The following is a 16856-nucleotide window of genomic DNA, read 5'->3' on the forward strand; positions in this document are numbered from 1 at the left end:
AAGTCAGACCCCACTCTCCACTCAACTGTGGAGAATGTCCTGTCCACTGGGTAGATCTGGGTAGGGGTTCGAAGTTTACTGCACGTATTGTCCTTGGCTGGTGCCATAGTTTGAGCAGGACCCCTTGTGCGGGTGGACTATGAGCTCTTCTGACTTGTACCACAATGCATGACAAAATGCCCACTTTGTTATCGAGTGCTGTGATTGTTGTGCTGCTGTTGCAAACTTTTTTTTGCATATTTACTTTTATCTATGTGTATGTGTCTGCACAAATTTATGTGCACTAAAGACATGCACGTGCCCATGCAGGTCGGAGGGCATTGGGTCCCCTGGAACCCAGGCTACAGGTGGTTGTGAGCTGCCTGGTATGGGTGCTAGGAACTGAACCGGGTCCTTTACAAGAGCAGTGAGTGCTTTTCACTACTCAGCCATCCCTACAGCCTCTGTTACCGAGTACTTTGTTAAAACTCCTCGTGCATTCATACTAGACCCTTGTGATGAGAGCTTATCGGTGACTGACTCAATACCAAACAAACCAAGTCTATCTAGAATTGAGGGAGTCCAAGTGTAAGTATCGAATACACTTAGAGAGTGCTCACTCTGCTCACCTGGGGAGAAGGAGGGTTTTCTCTGCAATCCGCGAGGCCTTGGAAATTGGTGCCAAGTGCTGTAGCATGGCTCAGCGGGAAGCAGCGCCTTGCTTGGGCTTGAGGTCAGGGAGGGCATGGGTGCAGTGGGGATGGCTGAGCCCTCTGGCACGCGCCAGCCTATTCCGCGAACAGCCAGTGGGCGGCGCTGGGCCCTGGCGCTGGCGGCCGGAGGAGCGGGCTGCGGATTACCTGCAGCAGCCGGGGCTGGCAGCTCCTCCCCGCCCGCCCCCAGCCCGCCCCCGCCGCCGCACTACCCGAGCTCCGCGGGCTCCAGGCACTCGCTGGCGGGAGCCGGGGCCGAGCGCGCCGGGCAGTGGGGCCTCCTCCCTGCGTCCTCCGGCCGGCTGCCCTCCTCCCGCACCGTGCGGCGCAGGGAGGCCCCGCGCCTCGGCCGCCCCCGCGCGCCCGCCTCCGCCGCGCTGCAGGGGGACCGCTGGGCTCTCGGCACCAGCAGCGCGGCCCCGGGGTGCCTCCGGCTCCTGGCTGTGGCCGCTGCAGGGGTAGCGACTTGAGCAGCAGCCACCTGAGCCCCCAGAACATTACGGGTGGCAGTAACTAGAGCACCCAGAGGAGCCGCAGCAGCAGTAGCAGCAGCGTGAGTGGTTGCGGTCGCGGGGCTCCGCCGGGCTCCGGAGACAGCCGGGCCAGGAGCGCGGAGCCATGGCTGATGCGGGCGAAGGCGAGGACGAGATCCAGTTCCTGAGAACTGTAAGTGCCTTGTCGCGGCGCGAGCCCTCCCAGGGGAAGGGGCGCATGGTAGCTGCCAGCCGAGTTCCCATAGAATGACAGTGAGCTGCAGGGCCGCCTGTGGTCTGCCAGAAGCGCAGGGATGTCCGAAGGGTCTGCATCACCACATGTGTGCAGGTGTGCGTGTCTGGCTAGGGAAGGGCAGGACGCGTATCTGTGCGCACATGTGGAAAGCCAAGAGGACCCAGTGCGGTGACAGCGTGGCGAGCCAGCGGGAGGTACCCAGGCGAGCGCTACCAAGCTGCGGACTGGCCAGGGACCTCTCTGACAGCCTCAGGCTAGGGTGCAGAGCTACGTGTTCTGTGGGGCGCGCGGAGTGTGGGGACTCCGACTGTCGCCGTCCCTGGGGCTTTGGAGCTGAGTCTGCGCGCTGTCACGGAGCGAAGACATCGCAATCCGGCAATCCGCGTACTTGGCTTAGCTCACATAGTGACTGGCGGGGGTTAAGGAGGCTGCCCCAGGGTTTTCCCCAAGTCAGGTTGATACCAATGCCAGGAGGGGCTTGCTCTGGTGGTCCTCATAGTTCCCGGCATGGTCCCGGTTTTGTGACGAAGGCTTCCAGAGCGCATGGGAACCGTGTGTGTGTGTGTGTGTGTGTGTGTGTGTGTGTGTGTGTGTGTGTGTGTCGCATGGAAGCCTTTACAGAGGATATTCAGAGGGTGGGCAACATGAACATGTTATATCGTTCTCTAAACGCTGGCTTGTTGAATACAGAGTGCAGTAAAGTGCGTGCCTGCACTGCAAGCAAGCAAAGGTGTGTGTGTGTGTGTGTGTGTGTGTGTGTGTGTGTGTGTGTGTGTGTGTGTGTGTGTAATTTCCACACTGTGTGGTAGACTGGCCTCACTCTAATAAGATCCCTTCTCAGTAAGTGTCTCTTGGCGCTGCTGCTCCCTCCTTGACTTGTTTTTAACACTGCAGATACTTCCCAGCTCCAATCCTGGGACCAAAGAAACACAGGAACTCCGCGTTACAACAGTCTCACTAGCTTTCCCCGCATCACCCCAGTCTTTCCTAACCCACATCTCCTCTTTTCCCATGAATATTCCCCTGACAGAATTCCTAGACTTTTAACTGAAAACTGCATTTTCTGTTGGTGTTTCTTCCCAGCAGTGTAAATATCCCACTTCCAGGTGCAGCCCCTTCCACGATCAGAAAACACCACTGATGGGAAAAATTTGAACTATTAACTAGTAGATAACTTCGAGGTGCGAAATCGTTTTGGTAAAACCTGGAGGGTGGCAGGAAGAGTCCACTCCCTGTTGCCTTTGCTCTTCCCTAGTATTTGGGGGGTGGAGTGGGTGGTCATTTGCACATTAAAGGGCATTTCAGAGAGGGCTGGGAGTGCAGATGGGGTCCGATGGGGACCACTGCTGCCCCACAGGCCTTATATTGCTTATGAGGGTGTCTGAAGCTTTCTAGCAATACAGTTTATTACATTTCTTAGTGGGCAACTGTCTCAAAGTTCTGTTTTGTTTATAACAAGTCAAGCCGTAGCCTCAAAAACCAAGGGATGCCTTTTTCAGGCCAACTACATATTTAAATGCTGTATACCTTTAAAATCCAGTTTGTATCAGATTCTGCAGGGTTAAAATTAGCCAGGAGAGTTTTGGCTGGTTTTGTGCTTTCAAGGGCTCCCTGCAGGCTTAACTGTTAAGCCCAGCTATGGAGGTGCTGTTATCAGAATGCTTAATGGGGACTGGGGGGGTACTGTGGTTGCCTGTGGGGTTGTTTTTTCTTTCTTTCCACATATAAAGTCATGTTAACTCTGTGCCACTTAACAGCTGCCTGTCAGCCAGAGCAACACCTTTGATAGTGGGGCTTGGGTAAGGTCTGGCAGTTCTAGGCTGGGATTCTTCTTGTAAAAAAACATTGGTAGGTTATTGTGCTGATAACAAATGACCTTGAAGGAGTAGCACTGTGGAGCAGTGTGTGTGTGTGTGTGTGTGTGTGTGTGTGTGTGTGTGTGTGTCTGAAAGGAATACACCTTTTTCTTAGCTTGTGATTTCAATATGGTAATTCACAAGTCTTCCCCCAGCTCCCCTGTCTGCTGCCCTGGATCCTTTCCAGTTTCTTCTTTCACCTGATCCGTGCTGATGGTTCTGTGAATGCTAATGAGGTTAGCAAAGACAAGTGTGCCATTCCTTCATTACCCTTAGCCCCCTCACCCCCCCAGCAACTTTTAAATGTGCAAATGTCAGTATGAGTTACTTCATTTTGCATTTGTTTATCTACTTAGGTTCTCACTTGATAGCCTATCTCCAGCTCTCTATATAGCACAGGATGGTATAGAACTCATGGGGATCCTGTCTCACCCTTCAGAGGACTGATATTAGATTGCAAGAGTCACTATACCTGGCTTCATCTTTTTTTTTTTTCTTTCCTTTAAAAAAAAATCCTGGGTTGGCTTTGAACTTGCTTTGAGGTTGAGGATAACCTTGACCTATTGATCCTTCTGCCTCTCGTTCTTGAGTGCTAGGATCACAAGCGCGTACTCTCATGACTGGTTGATATGGTGCTGGGAGATTGAACTTGGAGTTTTGTGTGTTCTGGAACAGTACATCCCCAGCCCCTCCCTCGTTTTGTTTTTTAAAGGCACATGTACCAAGGAGCATTAAGACTGCATATCTTGATACAGTAGTTGTAACTGAGGACACTCTGCTAGTAATAGATGGAGCTGTTGTCATGGGGACACCATCACTGTGCTGTGGACCAGGCATTTATGCAATCTGATTAGGGAACCCTGATTATTATTGTGTCACTTGCATTTGGAGGTTGCATTCCAACACACTGAAGCATCTCTCTACCATCCTCGGTGCCTCCCCTTTTCTTTTCTGAAAGAGGTCTAAGATCACCGCTAAGGGACATAGAGGTGACATCTTTAATGGAGTCTTTCCATGAGTTATGTCTTCTGTTGCTTTCAATGTTTTTATTTGTGAAGGCTTTTTGTCACCCTTAGCCTAGAATCCGTCCAGTTCCCATCTCCTTCTCGTCATGCTATGGCTGGCTTTGTTTCTAGCAGGTGATAGGTGGCTTCCCTCCCAGCCAGAGGCATGCTCTCTCTGATCTGTTTATATTGACAGGAACTGAGACTGTGCCTGACCCTTGAGACAGATGAATTGTATCATAAGATAAACTGTTAGCACCTAGTGATTTGCCCACCAGACATATGCAATGGCATGTGTGTCTTCTTTTATTTTAAAAACTTTTATGGGCTTGCCAACGTAGCAATGAACTCTAATTTGGTATTTAAAAACACAGATCATTGGTTTTTAAAAAAACTATTTATTTATTTATTTATTGTGTGTGTGTGTGTGTGTTCTTTGGTGTTCTAGTGGAGGTCAGAGGGCAATGTGCAGAGGACAATTCTCTCCTATTATCTTGTGGATCTTGGGAAATCCAACTCAGGTTGCCAGGCTTGGCAGAAAGAACAGTTACTTGCTGAGCTGTTATGCCAGACTAACACTACTCTTTTTTCTCAAGCAGTATTGTACAGTTTCATAGACAGTATAAGCTATGCCCTCAACTTAAGGGCATGTGTGTTATTAAATGACCTTGCTAGGGGTTCCCTTTTCAGTTCTTTGCTTTTCCTTTCGCCAATGTAAGTATAGCTGAGCTACTCTGGTGACACACTGGGTCATGTAGTTAGTATTATGCTCACAAAGAGACTTTAAATTTGGGTCCCGACTGCAGAGACCATTCTACTAGGAAGGCTGGAAGTCTTTGCAGATGGAGCTCTTTCACAGGAGGATTTCTTTCCATGCTTGTTCATCTTGCTATACAGTGACAAAGAGCATTTTAGGAATTGCCAACCAGTTAATAGCTGTAAAAAGAAACCATTAAGGTCAGTGATCAGCACTGTGCAGGCAGGGTGGGAATGCCTCGCCATGCTGTGGAGAGGGACAGGAAGCTCGCTAGTAGGAAAATAGTACCTCACAGCAGTCAGGAACCCCAGGCTCTTCCTTCGGCCGCAGGAGTGTCAGCAGAGATGAGCTGTGGGTGTTTGTGCCTTTTGCTTTCTTGGTCTTGAAACCAAAGAGAGCTTGAGATAAAAGTGCACCATGGTACTTTCTCAAGGAAATGATAGAACTCCTTTCTCATTGCCCAAGATATGTCTTAGACTGTAAAAGAAAAACAAAAAACAAAACACGTAGAAATTAGTGTGTACACTTTGCAAGAAGGGCAGGACCTAAAACGCCCAGGACACTAATTTATTCTGCCTTATTTGTACTTAAGCTTTAGATAACTTTCAATGTTAAAACAAGACTGAATTATCAAGAGAGAGATGATAGCTGGGTGGCTGTAGATAGCGCCTGGATGCGAAGGAGGGATGACAAGGCACACATTTGGCCCCCTGATGCTCAGGGGAAATTCTAGTGGTTCAGAAACTCATTTGCTGAGCATCTTCTGCATGCACACCATGGTTTTGGGTATTTAAGAAACATTTAAGGAACTAGAAGAAAGTCTCTTTTTTATTATAATTGTAGAAGATTTGAGGCTGACTGGGGACTGTCAAAAGAAAAAACCCAACAAAACAAAAACCAAAACCAAACCATATAGACCATCTTTATTCTCAGGTAGATTGAGACAGTTAGGAAACAGTCCCCAGTCTGCCCTCATCTCCTCAATTTTATAGAGAATGAAACTGAAGCTTAGACTACCCAAGGGACTTGGTGGATGCCACTCTCCAATTAGTGTCTCAGAACGGTACCGAAGTACATGGCAATCTGGGAAGCCTTGCTGGAGGTCCACACAGCTGCCTGGCATTCTTTCTGTCCTTATCTTGACCTTGGCAGTATCCCTGCCCATTCCTACCCCTTGTCCTTCCTCCTTCAGAAAGGACAGTCTCCATCTTCCTTTCTAGCCCTCATACACCCTCGATCCTGGTCCAGGAACTGGCATTCTATTCTTTGCTGTTCATCCCCTCCCCATGTCTCCTTTGGTTTGCCTTACAGTCTATGAATCCATCTCTCATTGTCTTTTTTCTTCTCCTTTTGGTTTGACCCCAATGCCTTATTTCACTGCTCAGCTCCTCCAAATGTGACCTCTTCTCCTAGACTTTACCCCTCCATGTTTCCCAACTTCTTCTTGTTCCTGATCATGCTGGGGACCCCCACTTCCCAACCCTAACCTCCTCTCTTCTGTGCCTGAAACCCTGTTTAGAAGCTGCTCACCCAATCCTCTGTTTTGAAGCAATGTCAGGTGGTCACGTAGCAGGGCACATCCTGCTTCCATATAGTTTTGAGTGTACATCATGGCTATTTTATGTATTTTTGAGTGTGCTTTTGGGGGTTCACTTGATTGTTCTCCAACTTTGTGGTTGGTTATCCCCAAAGATTTCATGTGATTCCTTCTAGGTCTCTTCTTCCTTCATTGGTTTATGTGTGTCTCAAAATCTCAGATCTTTGGAGGGAGAATGTAACAATGACTTCATTCAGCCCTGAGGGCTAGAGCTATAAAAGGAACATGTACCATGGCGGTGTGCCAGGTACCATGAAGGACCATGAAGCTATGAGAAGACCCAGGCCATACAGAGCAGGAATGATGAAACAATTAGACCTTGTACATGGAAGTGGGAGCTCTTCTTGTGAGGACTGTGACCTGTGAGCTTTCATGGGAACAGGGATGAGGAAGTGATGAACGTGGCCATGATCTTTAGTGACAGTAAAAGTATATTGTATATTACATTGAACATGACAACAACACAGAGGGAACATCTCTCCTATATCCAGGACATTTTTTACAGGTGACTCCAAGGATACTGCCATCTCTGGTCATAATGACTGGCTCCACAGTGCTGGTATGCTAGGTCACAGGGGTATCAGGGGACTCTTTCATCCTGAGTCACAGACAATGGAGAGCTGCCATTAAATGTCTTGCTGACTGTCAAGGAACCTTCAGCCTTTAGTCCCACTGCTGTCCCCTTTCAGACACTATGGAGAAGTGTTGTCTTGTGGAGATGGGGTCATATTTGAGTGTGGATCTCTTGTTCTTGTCGTGAGGGACTGAGTCACCCAGGGAAGCCTGCAGAAGCTGTCCTATTGGAGTCCGTCTTCTACACAAGAGGACAGCAGATATGTGAAAGAGAAGAGCCTGTGCTGGCACTGTTTGTCACTCAGGAGGTACTGGTTGGCTGACTGCCATGGTACATGTACATGGTACCCAGTGCTTAGACACAAAGAGCTCTGCCATTATTCCTTCCTTCAGAGACTTTGTACTGTCTCTGTTGGAAGGGGTGGAGAAGAAGGGGACATTGAATGTCCTACTTTGGAGAACATTCGGAGTGGAGATTGGGAATGGATACTATAGCAGAAAAGGCTGGTGAGGAGAGAGAGGCCTGATCCTCCTGTGTGCTGTCTGAGGCTTCTTTGGGGAAGGCAGGGTCTGTGGTTAAGACTTTTCAGGCTGAAAAGGAGCTTCAGGGTTCCTGGTCCAACACTACAATTTTATCATGAAGGGAAATGAAAGGACAAAGATGTTGGGCCCATTTATTCAGCTCAGACAGGAGAGCCATAATTCATTTGATTCCTGGAACAATTCATTTAGTCTATAAAGCCATTAATTGCACATCTACATATCAGGAAACTGAGCTGCAGTGGGGTGAGATGACTTGCTCAAGGGCGATTTATGAGTGAGTGATGCTGGTGAGCTAGATTCTTCCAGGTGCCAAAATCCCTTTTCATCCTCTCTCCCTCCCTCCTCCTCTCCCCTCCCTCCTCCTCTCCCCCTCCCTCCTCCTCTCCCCCTCCCTCCTCCTCTCCCCTCCCTCCTCCTCTCCCCCTCCGTCCTCCTCTCCCCTCCCTCCTCCTCTCCCCCTCCGTCCTCCTCTCCCCCTCCCTCCTCCTCTCCCCCTCCCTCCTCCTCTCCCCCTCGCTCCTCCTCTCTCCCTCCCTCCTCCTCTCCCCCTCCCTCCTCCTCTCCCCCTCCCTCCTCCTCTCCCCCTCGCTCCTCCTCTCCCCCTCCATCCTCCTCTCCCCCTCGCTCCTCCTCTCTCCCTCCATCCTCCTCTCCCCTCCCTCCTCCTCTCCCCTCCCTCCTCCTCTCCCCTCTTCTGTCTTTCCCATTTTTCTTCCCTCTATCCCTATCCCCTTCCTCTGTCTGAAAACTTGCCAAAGACTGACGGGGGTAAAGGGGAAGGAATGGTAGCTGTGCTCTCTTCTCCACCCATCCTTTAGCATTATCTCTGTCTTTTATTGGTCTCTGAGTTGTTTAAAACTCCTTGAACTTGTAGTAATGATTCTGGGACCGCAGACTGTGTCTGGGGCGCGCACCATGGGGCTCGCCAGTCTTGGCACCTCTTGAACCTTCGCCTCCTCACTCTAGAAACTGTGTCTGGGGATGGATGCGCTGCTGTTTCCTGGTGACCTTGTGCTTGCTCAGTGCATCGGTCATCTGGTGGGCTTATGTGTTCCCATGCTTTTTGAGTTCTCCTCCCAAGCTGCTGTGACACCAGCCTAGTCCTTTAATTAAAGAAGTGAAGCCCTGGTCATGTGTTCATTTAGTATTTGTTTGAGTCATTTGGTTGCCTGGTTTGAGAAGTGACCTTTCACATAACCAATGTGTCCCTAAAGGAGTGGGACTTGGTGAGTTTTGGTTAGAAGAGAAGAAGGATGCGGGGGCGTGGCTGTGTCTTTTCAGCTCCCTCCTCCCAGAATACTTTCTCATTTTGCCCTGATTTGTGTCCTTTGGACTTCTGCCTGTGGGTCCTGGGGATACAACATTCTCCCCTTGGCAGCTTCGGAAAGCTGTTGCTGATGACTCCATGGCCCATCACCTCTGATTCTTTCCCTTGCTTCTAGCCTACTCCATGGCAAGCAATCCTTTCATTAGACTATTTCCAGTCAATCCCACGAGAGTGCCCACTCACTCCTTGGCAGAGCTATGATGGAACAGGCAGGAAACACAAAGGGGTCATGTTTGGGAAATAGACAAAGTGACAGTGTGGACCACAGCAATTGCAGAAGGGCAAGGAGCCTTGAGACCAAAGCCAGGGGTTTGAGTTGTATTTGTAAGGTAAGAAGGGCCTTGGAGTCACCTGTTCTTTCCTTCCCTCAGGAGGGAGGGAAGTAAGTCAGACCTATCTGCTAGGAAAATTGATGAAGCAGCAACTTACAAGTTAGAAGAGTGAGAGCAGAGATCAATGCCAAGAAGCCTATGAAGAGAGTGCCATCCTAGAACTGGTGCAGGGTGATTAAGGTCTACACTATGGTGGTGGTTGTGGGTATGCTGAGGGGACCATGTTGAGAATAGACTGTTAGCTGATTAGATATAGTAACAGGAGGGAGACACAGAGGAGCTCAGAAGACTTGAGAAATGGGGTGGGTCTAACTTGAAGTGAAGAGGAAGGTTTTATGGGAGCCAGTGGTCTTTTGAGTTGCTTTTGAATGAATTTATTATGGACTGAAATTTTCCTTTAGAAAGACATGTGATATCCTCAGAATCTCAGAAGGTAACCGTATTTGGAAGAAAGGTCTTTGCAGAGATAATCAAGTTGGAGTGAGGTCATTGCAGTGGGCTGCATTCCCACATGAACAATGCTGTCATGAGAGGGCCTGGGGGACAGACCCACCCTCAGGGAGAATGATGGGAAGACACAAGGAGAACAGCTGCATGTACGGATCGCACCCGCCATCAGGGTTGGTATTGTGGCAATGGCATCAAGGCTTCTCTCGGCACAAGGTGTGAGGAGGAGGAAGAAAGAGAGAAAGGGTGTAAAAGAGGGTTGTGCTAGTCAGCTCTCCTTCACTGTCCCGAATAACCCACATAAGTATTTTATGAAGAGGAAGAACTTATTTTGTCTCACAGTTTCTGGAGATGTTACTCCATGATCTACTGGTCTCATTGCGTCTGGGCCTGTGTGGAGACTAGTGTGCACAGGAGGGGCAGAGGAAGCAAAATTTCATGGTCAGGAAGGAGGAAGAGGACCAGGATGGGGTCCACTATCCTCTTTAAAAATACACCTCAAGTGACCTTAAGACCTCCTCCTAACCCTGACCTTCCAATAGAGCCATGTTGTGGTCCAAGTTTGTTTGTTTGTTTATTATACAGTATTCTGCCCGCATGTATGCCTGCAGGCCAGAAAAGGGCACAAGACCTCATTATAGATGGTTGTGAGCCACCATGTGGTTGCTGGGAATTGAACTCAGGACCTTTGGAAGAAGAGTCAGTGCTCTTAACCTCTGAGCCAACATTTCTCCAGCCCCATGGTCCAAGCTTTTAATACATGGGCCTTTGAGGGACATTTAAGGGCAAAATCAGAACAAAGGTAATCATTGACTTCCATTTCTGGGAAGGACCATTCTCTAAGGTTATGTGAGGGAGATGTGATTGCTTTAGGATGGCCCCAGGAACAGGATTTTGTGCCGTATGGGCCTCTACTGTTGAGTGCCAGTGTAAACAAAGACAGGATTTTTCTTCACATGTGTAACTACTTCTTGTCCTACGTAAGTTGGCATTCATGTTATCATATGACTTTGGTTTAGCTTTGCATAATTTCATTTATTTCTGGGGACCTTTTGGTGAATTTTGAGGGTAAGAAGGCCACATTGCTACAGTCCTTTCAAAGCATTGGACAACTGACTCAAAAAGACTGCATTGCCTAGTGGATAACTACAGATAATTTCTAGGAAATGGTGAGGCTAGGAACACAGTGGAATGAATGGCCTGACAGTTGAGATTGGGGGATATTTGCAATATTTTGAAGTAGAGGAAAACAGATAGTTTTGCTAGCAACCACTGCTCTTGGCTCTGTGCTATTAGTGGCTAAAGACATGTCAGTAACTTTCTGGACAATCAAGGAATTTATAATTTTAGACGCATTTTCCCCATACATTTTAATATAACTGGCACTATGTTGCCCACATAACTTACAACTTATAAAGCAGTGTTTTTTGAAAGAAATCAAAATGGCAAATCCATCTAACATTTGTATGTGCAAATTCTGCAGTGTGTCTTAGACCTACAACCTGTCTCAGTTGCTTTCTCCTTGCTGTGATAAGATACCTGGGGGAAGCAACTTGAGAGACAAAGGATTACAGTTCTGGAAGGGGAAGAGTACATCTCAGCAGGGAAGACAAAGCAGCAGGCAGGGAAGGCAAGGTGACAGAAGCAGGAGTCCAAGCTATCACATTACATCCACACCCAGGGAACTGAGTGAACAGGAAGTCAGACTGCGACCTACTTCCTCCAGGTTCTATAAGCTTTGAAAACAGGGCCACCAGGTGGGAACCAAGTGTTCACACTTGTGAGCCTAAGGGGCGGTTCCCACTCACACCACAACCCCATCAGTAATCTAAAATAAGTGTCTGCAGTTACTGAGGACAGCAGCATCATAACTGCTCCAAAGTGGTGCCTGTCGGACTGTGTGAGGGTATAGTGTCCATGTGTGCTTGTGAATGTGAGTGCAGATATACATTCATGTATGTGTAGACAATATGTGTGGAGGCCAGAGGTCAACCTCAAGTCCTTCCTCAAGAGTGATCCACTTTGTTTTTTTTGAGCCATGGTCTCTCACTGGGACCTGGGGCCTGCGGAGTAGGCTAGGATGGTTGTCAGTGAGCCTCAGGCAGCTACCTGTCTCTGCTGCTCCAGGACTCAAGGGGGGTGGGCGTGGGGTCACAAGTATGAGTCGCCATGCCTAGTTCTTCCAAGGGTTCTGGGGATAGAACTCAGTCCTCCTGCACATGTGTGCCAGGTACTTTTCTGAGCCATCCTCCCAGGCTGGGAATCTCCTTCTGAGGTGACTATTATTATACTATCTGCCTGAGACTGACGGTACCATGTACATTCCACACGTCAAAGATGCAACTGGACAAAATATTACCAACTGGCTATATCAGATGGGGTACAGTCTTACCTTGCCTGAACACATCTGTGTGTATAGGTACAGCTACATGCCATTAAAAACTGTAGATCCTGTATCTTTGTGTGTGGGTGTATGTGTGTGTATATGTATCTGCACCCCCAGTGTGCCAGCGTAGCTTTGAGAATGAGCCGCAGCTCAGGCTGACCAAGGCTTCACACCTAGTTCTCCTCTTGGAAGAACATGAACTGCTCTTGTGTAAAAGCTGGTGAGGGAGGACTGAGAATCAAAGGGAGAGAAGGGGGCAGTGGGACGAAAGGACTCACCAGCCTCTGCCTGCCGTGAGAGACTCTGCCATCTGCTGAAGGTGACGAGGGGTGGGGGGGATGTGTGCGTAGTAACACGTGGGCACCCTTAGGTGGTGAGAGGCTGGCCCTCCAGGGTTTTCATGGCAGAGTGACAAGGCATGATGACTTTGTCTGCTGTGATACATTCCTTGTTTGAGTCCTGCCTAGGACATTTTCTAGAGAACAAAATATCATGTGAGAATCTCACATGACTAGCAGGACAAGAGACACAACAAATGCCACAGCAAACAAAATGTTGCCCTGGAAGCTGGGGAAAGGGCGGTGTTGGTACCGTGCTCACTGTGCAAGCATGAGGATCTGAGTCTTGTTTCTTAGAATCCATGGGGGGGGGGGGGTGGGGAGCTGCTTGCAGTAGCTGGAATCCCAGCGCTAGCGGGCTGGAGACAGGGGGATTGGGTCTTGCCGGCCAGCCAAGGTAGCCATTTGGATTGCTCCAGGGAGAGACTATCTCAACAAAGAAGGTGGAGAGTGATTGAGAAAGTTAACCAGTGTTGACCTCTGACCGCTATATGTATATGTAATCATACTGATTTGGAGGTCTCAGACAAGGACTTGAATGGCCCCTGTGGCTCCCTGCATCACACTTCATGCAGCTGCACTGTGTGGATGGCCTGCTCAGTGAGCAAACATCACTCCTTTCTCTCTGTTATGGGCAGTCTGGTGTAAAGCAGCTGCAAAAGATCATGTGAGGATTGACCAGGGTGCAGAAATGGATGTTAAATCTTCCTGCTAACAGTGACAATGGACTGCCTGGAGCCTGACTAATGGAGCCTAGTAAAATCTGACCCAAACAGAATCTGGAAAGGAAACCGAGGAGAACTCACAAATCTTCGCATCAGACAGATGAGTGATGGTACCCTCTTCTGCTTGCTGTTGATATCACTAGGAGCCAAGAACTCTGCATACCTGAGCATCATTGCTTCCAAGAAGGGCCCTGGTACTGTGGAGATAGGCTCTATTTTTAGATTGGATAAATTCCGTCTCTTTTTATGGGCAGGGAAAATGATTGCTGAAGTGGTTTTGATAAGATCCCTCTGTGCCATGGACTGGAATAGTGAGATTATAATGGCTAATCATGGTAGTGAGGTAAGGAAAAGATAAGTGAGGATAAATTATAGGCTATGCCTCTGGTTTTTATTTGGGTGTTAATTGCTAAGTTTGGGGGCATTTATGTTTTTTTTTTTTATTGGCTTTCATGATTAGCTTTGTGAATTGACTAATGTTTTCACTGTCCAGTGTTGATCTACACAGCTAGGTAAGACCATTGCTCTCTGGTGTGCTGGCTAGCTTTAAATGTCAGCTCGATACAAGGTAGAATCATCTGAGAGAAGACCGTGAACTGCGTGAACTGCGGAGCTGCAGAGGTCAGACAGCCCTGGGGGAGGATTGCTTTGATCATTGTTTGGTGTAGGGAGGTCCAGCCCACTGTGGGTGGCGACGCGCTCTAGGCAGGTGGCTGTGGGCTGTATGAGAAAGCTGGAGAGCATATGCTTATTTGTGTGTCTCTGTTCTTGTTGAGTGACTTTGGTAGTGGGTAGTGCTGTGTGGAATGTCGAGCAGGTCTCTGTCTCCATGTCCTTGCCTTGATTCTCTTCAAAACTGTGAGCTGAAACAAACTCCTCTTCCCCTTAGTTTCTTTTGGTTAGGATATTTATCACAGACAGAGGGAAATTAGATGTCATGTTGTCCCATTTGCAAAGGAATATTTGTTGTCTATGGTGTGGCAGGTGTGGGTAGGCTGTCTAGGTTTATCCCAATGATTCTTTTTTCATGTGTATTTCAAAACAGCTTCCACATAGTTGCTAATAAGACTTTAAGTGGAAGAGGGAGGGGGCTCTAATCAGGATGTAAAGTGAATAAATAAATAAATTAATTAAAAAAGACTTTAAATGGAAAAACATCTGAGACTAGAAGCCATGGCCACCTGGGTAAGATTTCCATTAAGGCCTATGCCAAATCAGCCCCTTACTTCTATACAATATCCTAGTGCATATTTTTCTATTTTACCCAAGAGAAAATTAATGAGTTCAATAAAATGCTGGCTGGAACTTTTTATGTTTATAGCGGTAGAAATATAAACTATATTCATTATTTTCATGACTCCATTCCTTCCTCTTACTTTCTTTTTCCTTTCCTTTCCACACTTCTTTTTTTCTTTTTCTTGAGAGGGTCTGGCTGTGTAATTCAGATTGCTCTGAAGCTCTTTATGTAGCCCAGGCTACCCTTGAGCTAGTAAATCTCCTGCCCAAGGCTCCTGAGTGTGGGTATTGTAGGTATATGTCACCAGTTCTAATTTTCACTTGGTCTTTTAGAAGTTATACATATATATTGTGTATATCTATATATATTTCTTTTAGAGATAGGATCTCATTATGTATCCTTGGCTGGCCTGTAACTTACTATGTAGATCAGGCTGGCCTTCAACTCATAGAGGTCTACCTGTATGTTACCCAGGCTCATGTGTTTGAACACTTGGTCCCTGCTGGTGTTGTTTTAGAGGTTATGAACCCCTAGGAAGTAGGCCACACTGGAAGAAGGGGATCACTGAGGCATGGGCCTTGAAGTTTCCCAACATTTCTCTGTAGTAGTCATCTCCCACCTCTGTCTCTTACAACAATTTTAGACGCAGCAGGGCAGTTACACACATGAACTCACAGTGGTTGTGACAGCATGTGTAAGATCTGTGCATGCCTGGGCAAGGCAGAAGCAGCAGCCTTTTCTTTCTTTTTGGTCCTTTGATAGAGATGAGTAGTCATGTCTCACAGTCACAAAACCCAGTTCTCTCATACTTTTACATTTATTTTGTATTTTGGTGTTTGCGCTCTCTCTCTCTCTCTCTCTCTCTCTCTCTCTCTCTCCCTCTCTCTCTCTCTCTCTGCACACTCGCGCATGCGTGTGTGTGTGTGTGTGTGTGTGTGTGTGTGTGTGTGTGTGTGTGTGTGTGTAGGTCATAGAACAATTCTCTCCTTCCACCATGTGGGTCTTGGGGAAGGAACTCAGTTCATTAGGCTTGTCAGCAAGTGCCTTTATCTACTGAGCCATCTTGCTAGCCCTTTTTTTTTTTCACTCTTTGTCTACCCAAAGACTACGTATCATTTTGTCTCCCACAGTCTTTGTGTGTGTGTGTGTGTGTGTGTGTGTGTGTGTGTGTGTGTGTGTGTGTTTATGTTTTAACTTTAGCACTTATTTCTGGGAATCACCTAGAACTTAATGTCTGTTCACAGTGTGTCTTGCTGACCAGTCCTTCTCACTACCCGCCACCTAGGTGTCCTGGTTTTTACAAAGGCTGCTTCCTCCCATACTGCAGAGGCAGCATGTAGAAAACAGGTGGTTGACTGACACCAGAGTCTGCATTCTATCCTATTGGTCTGTTTGACTTTTCTTGCTTCAGATGCTACAACTTTTAATTGTTATGTTGCTTGATGCAGCCTAGTTAAGCAATGGCATTCATTCTCAAAGTTAACTGTACTTTTTCAAGAATGGGTTTGATATTCTTGCCTCCTTTCCTTTCTGTTTAAAATTTGGAATTGGCTTATATGTGTCCATCATCTATCACCCTGCTAGTATTTTGTAATAAGGTAGTGTCAGCAGAGATCAGTCAGGGAGAAATATCTTCCTTACACTATTCAGGCTGTGAACATAGTATGTCCTTTTTTCATAATTAGATATCTTTTTTCCCCTTGAGAGGTTTTGCACATTTTTGGTGGACAGATTTACATAGCGGCACTTGATGTTTATTGATATTAATGTAAATTATATTATTTAAAAATTGTGCTCAGTGGTTAAGAGCTCTGGCTGCTCTTGACTCAATGCTGGTCCCACAGTGGCCATTTGATTTTGATCCTCGGTTTCCATGTCTTATTCTTGCCTCATTTCATTTTCTGTGGCTTCAACAAATGCTGGTTAGAAGGTATAGTAGTAGATCTTTGACACTTTTCCTTAATTTCAGGAAAGAGAGATGATTCATCGTGTTTGAATATGTACCTTGAAACTATGCGGACATAAGCCTGTTATCTCACTGCGTTTTGTGTTAAACACAGGACAGAATGAAAGTGTCTTCCTCACATTTACTTGTCAAGATCTGGAGCCCTCAGTGTCAGGGTTAGAAATCGGGGCCTCTGGTAGGTGAGCGGGGCATGGCAGTGAAGTACTTATAAATGGGTTCAGCCCTCTTGAAAGAGATCCCAGGAGCTCGCCTGATTACCATCTGCTCACCCTGTGAGCAGGCCCAGAGAGGACCCTCACTAAGACCCCGCTGGGCTACACCCAGTCCCAGACTGCCTGCCTTCTGAG

The 16856-nt window shown here is 47.5% G+C and overlaps 1 protein-coding gene across 5 annotated transcripts in view; it reads left to right on the forward strand.

Moving 5' to 3' along the window:
• The first annotated feature begins 946 nt into the window (after positions 1-946).
• RYR2 (ryanodine receptor 2) overlaps positions 947-16856 on the forward strand; it is a 545494-nt gene continuing 529584 nt past the window's right edge. For all 5 annotated transcript variants that reach the window (XM_084782769.1, XM_084782771.1, XM_084782772.1 and 2 more), the window contains exon 1: positions 947-1358. In XM_084782769.1, coding sequence (XP_084638895.1) covers positions 1311-1358 — 48 coding nt within the window. In that variant the 5' untranslated portion in view covers positions 947-1310. The remainder of the gene's footprint in view (positions 1359-16856) is intronic.

The sequence above is a fragment of the Acomys minous genome (genome assembly GCF_964271855.1).
Source record: "Acomys minous genome assembly, chromosome: 5".
Lineage (NCBI taxonomy): Eukaryota > Metazoa > Chordata > Mammalia > Rodentia > Muridae > Acomys > Acomys minous.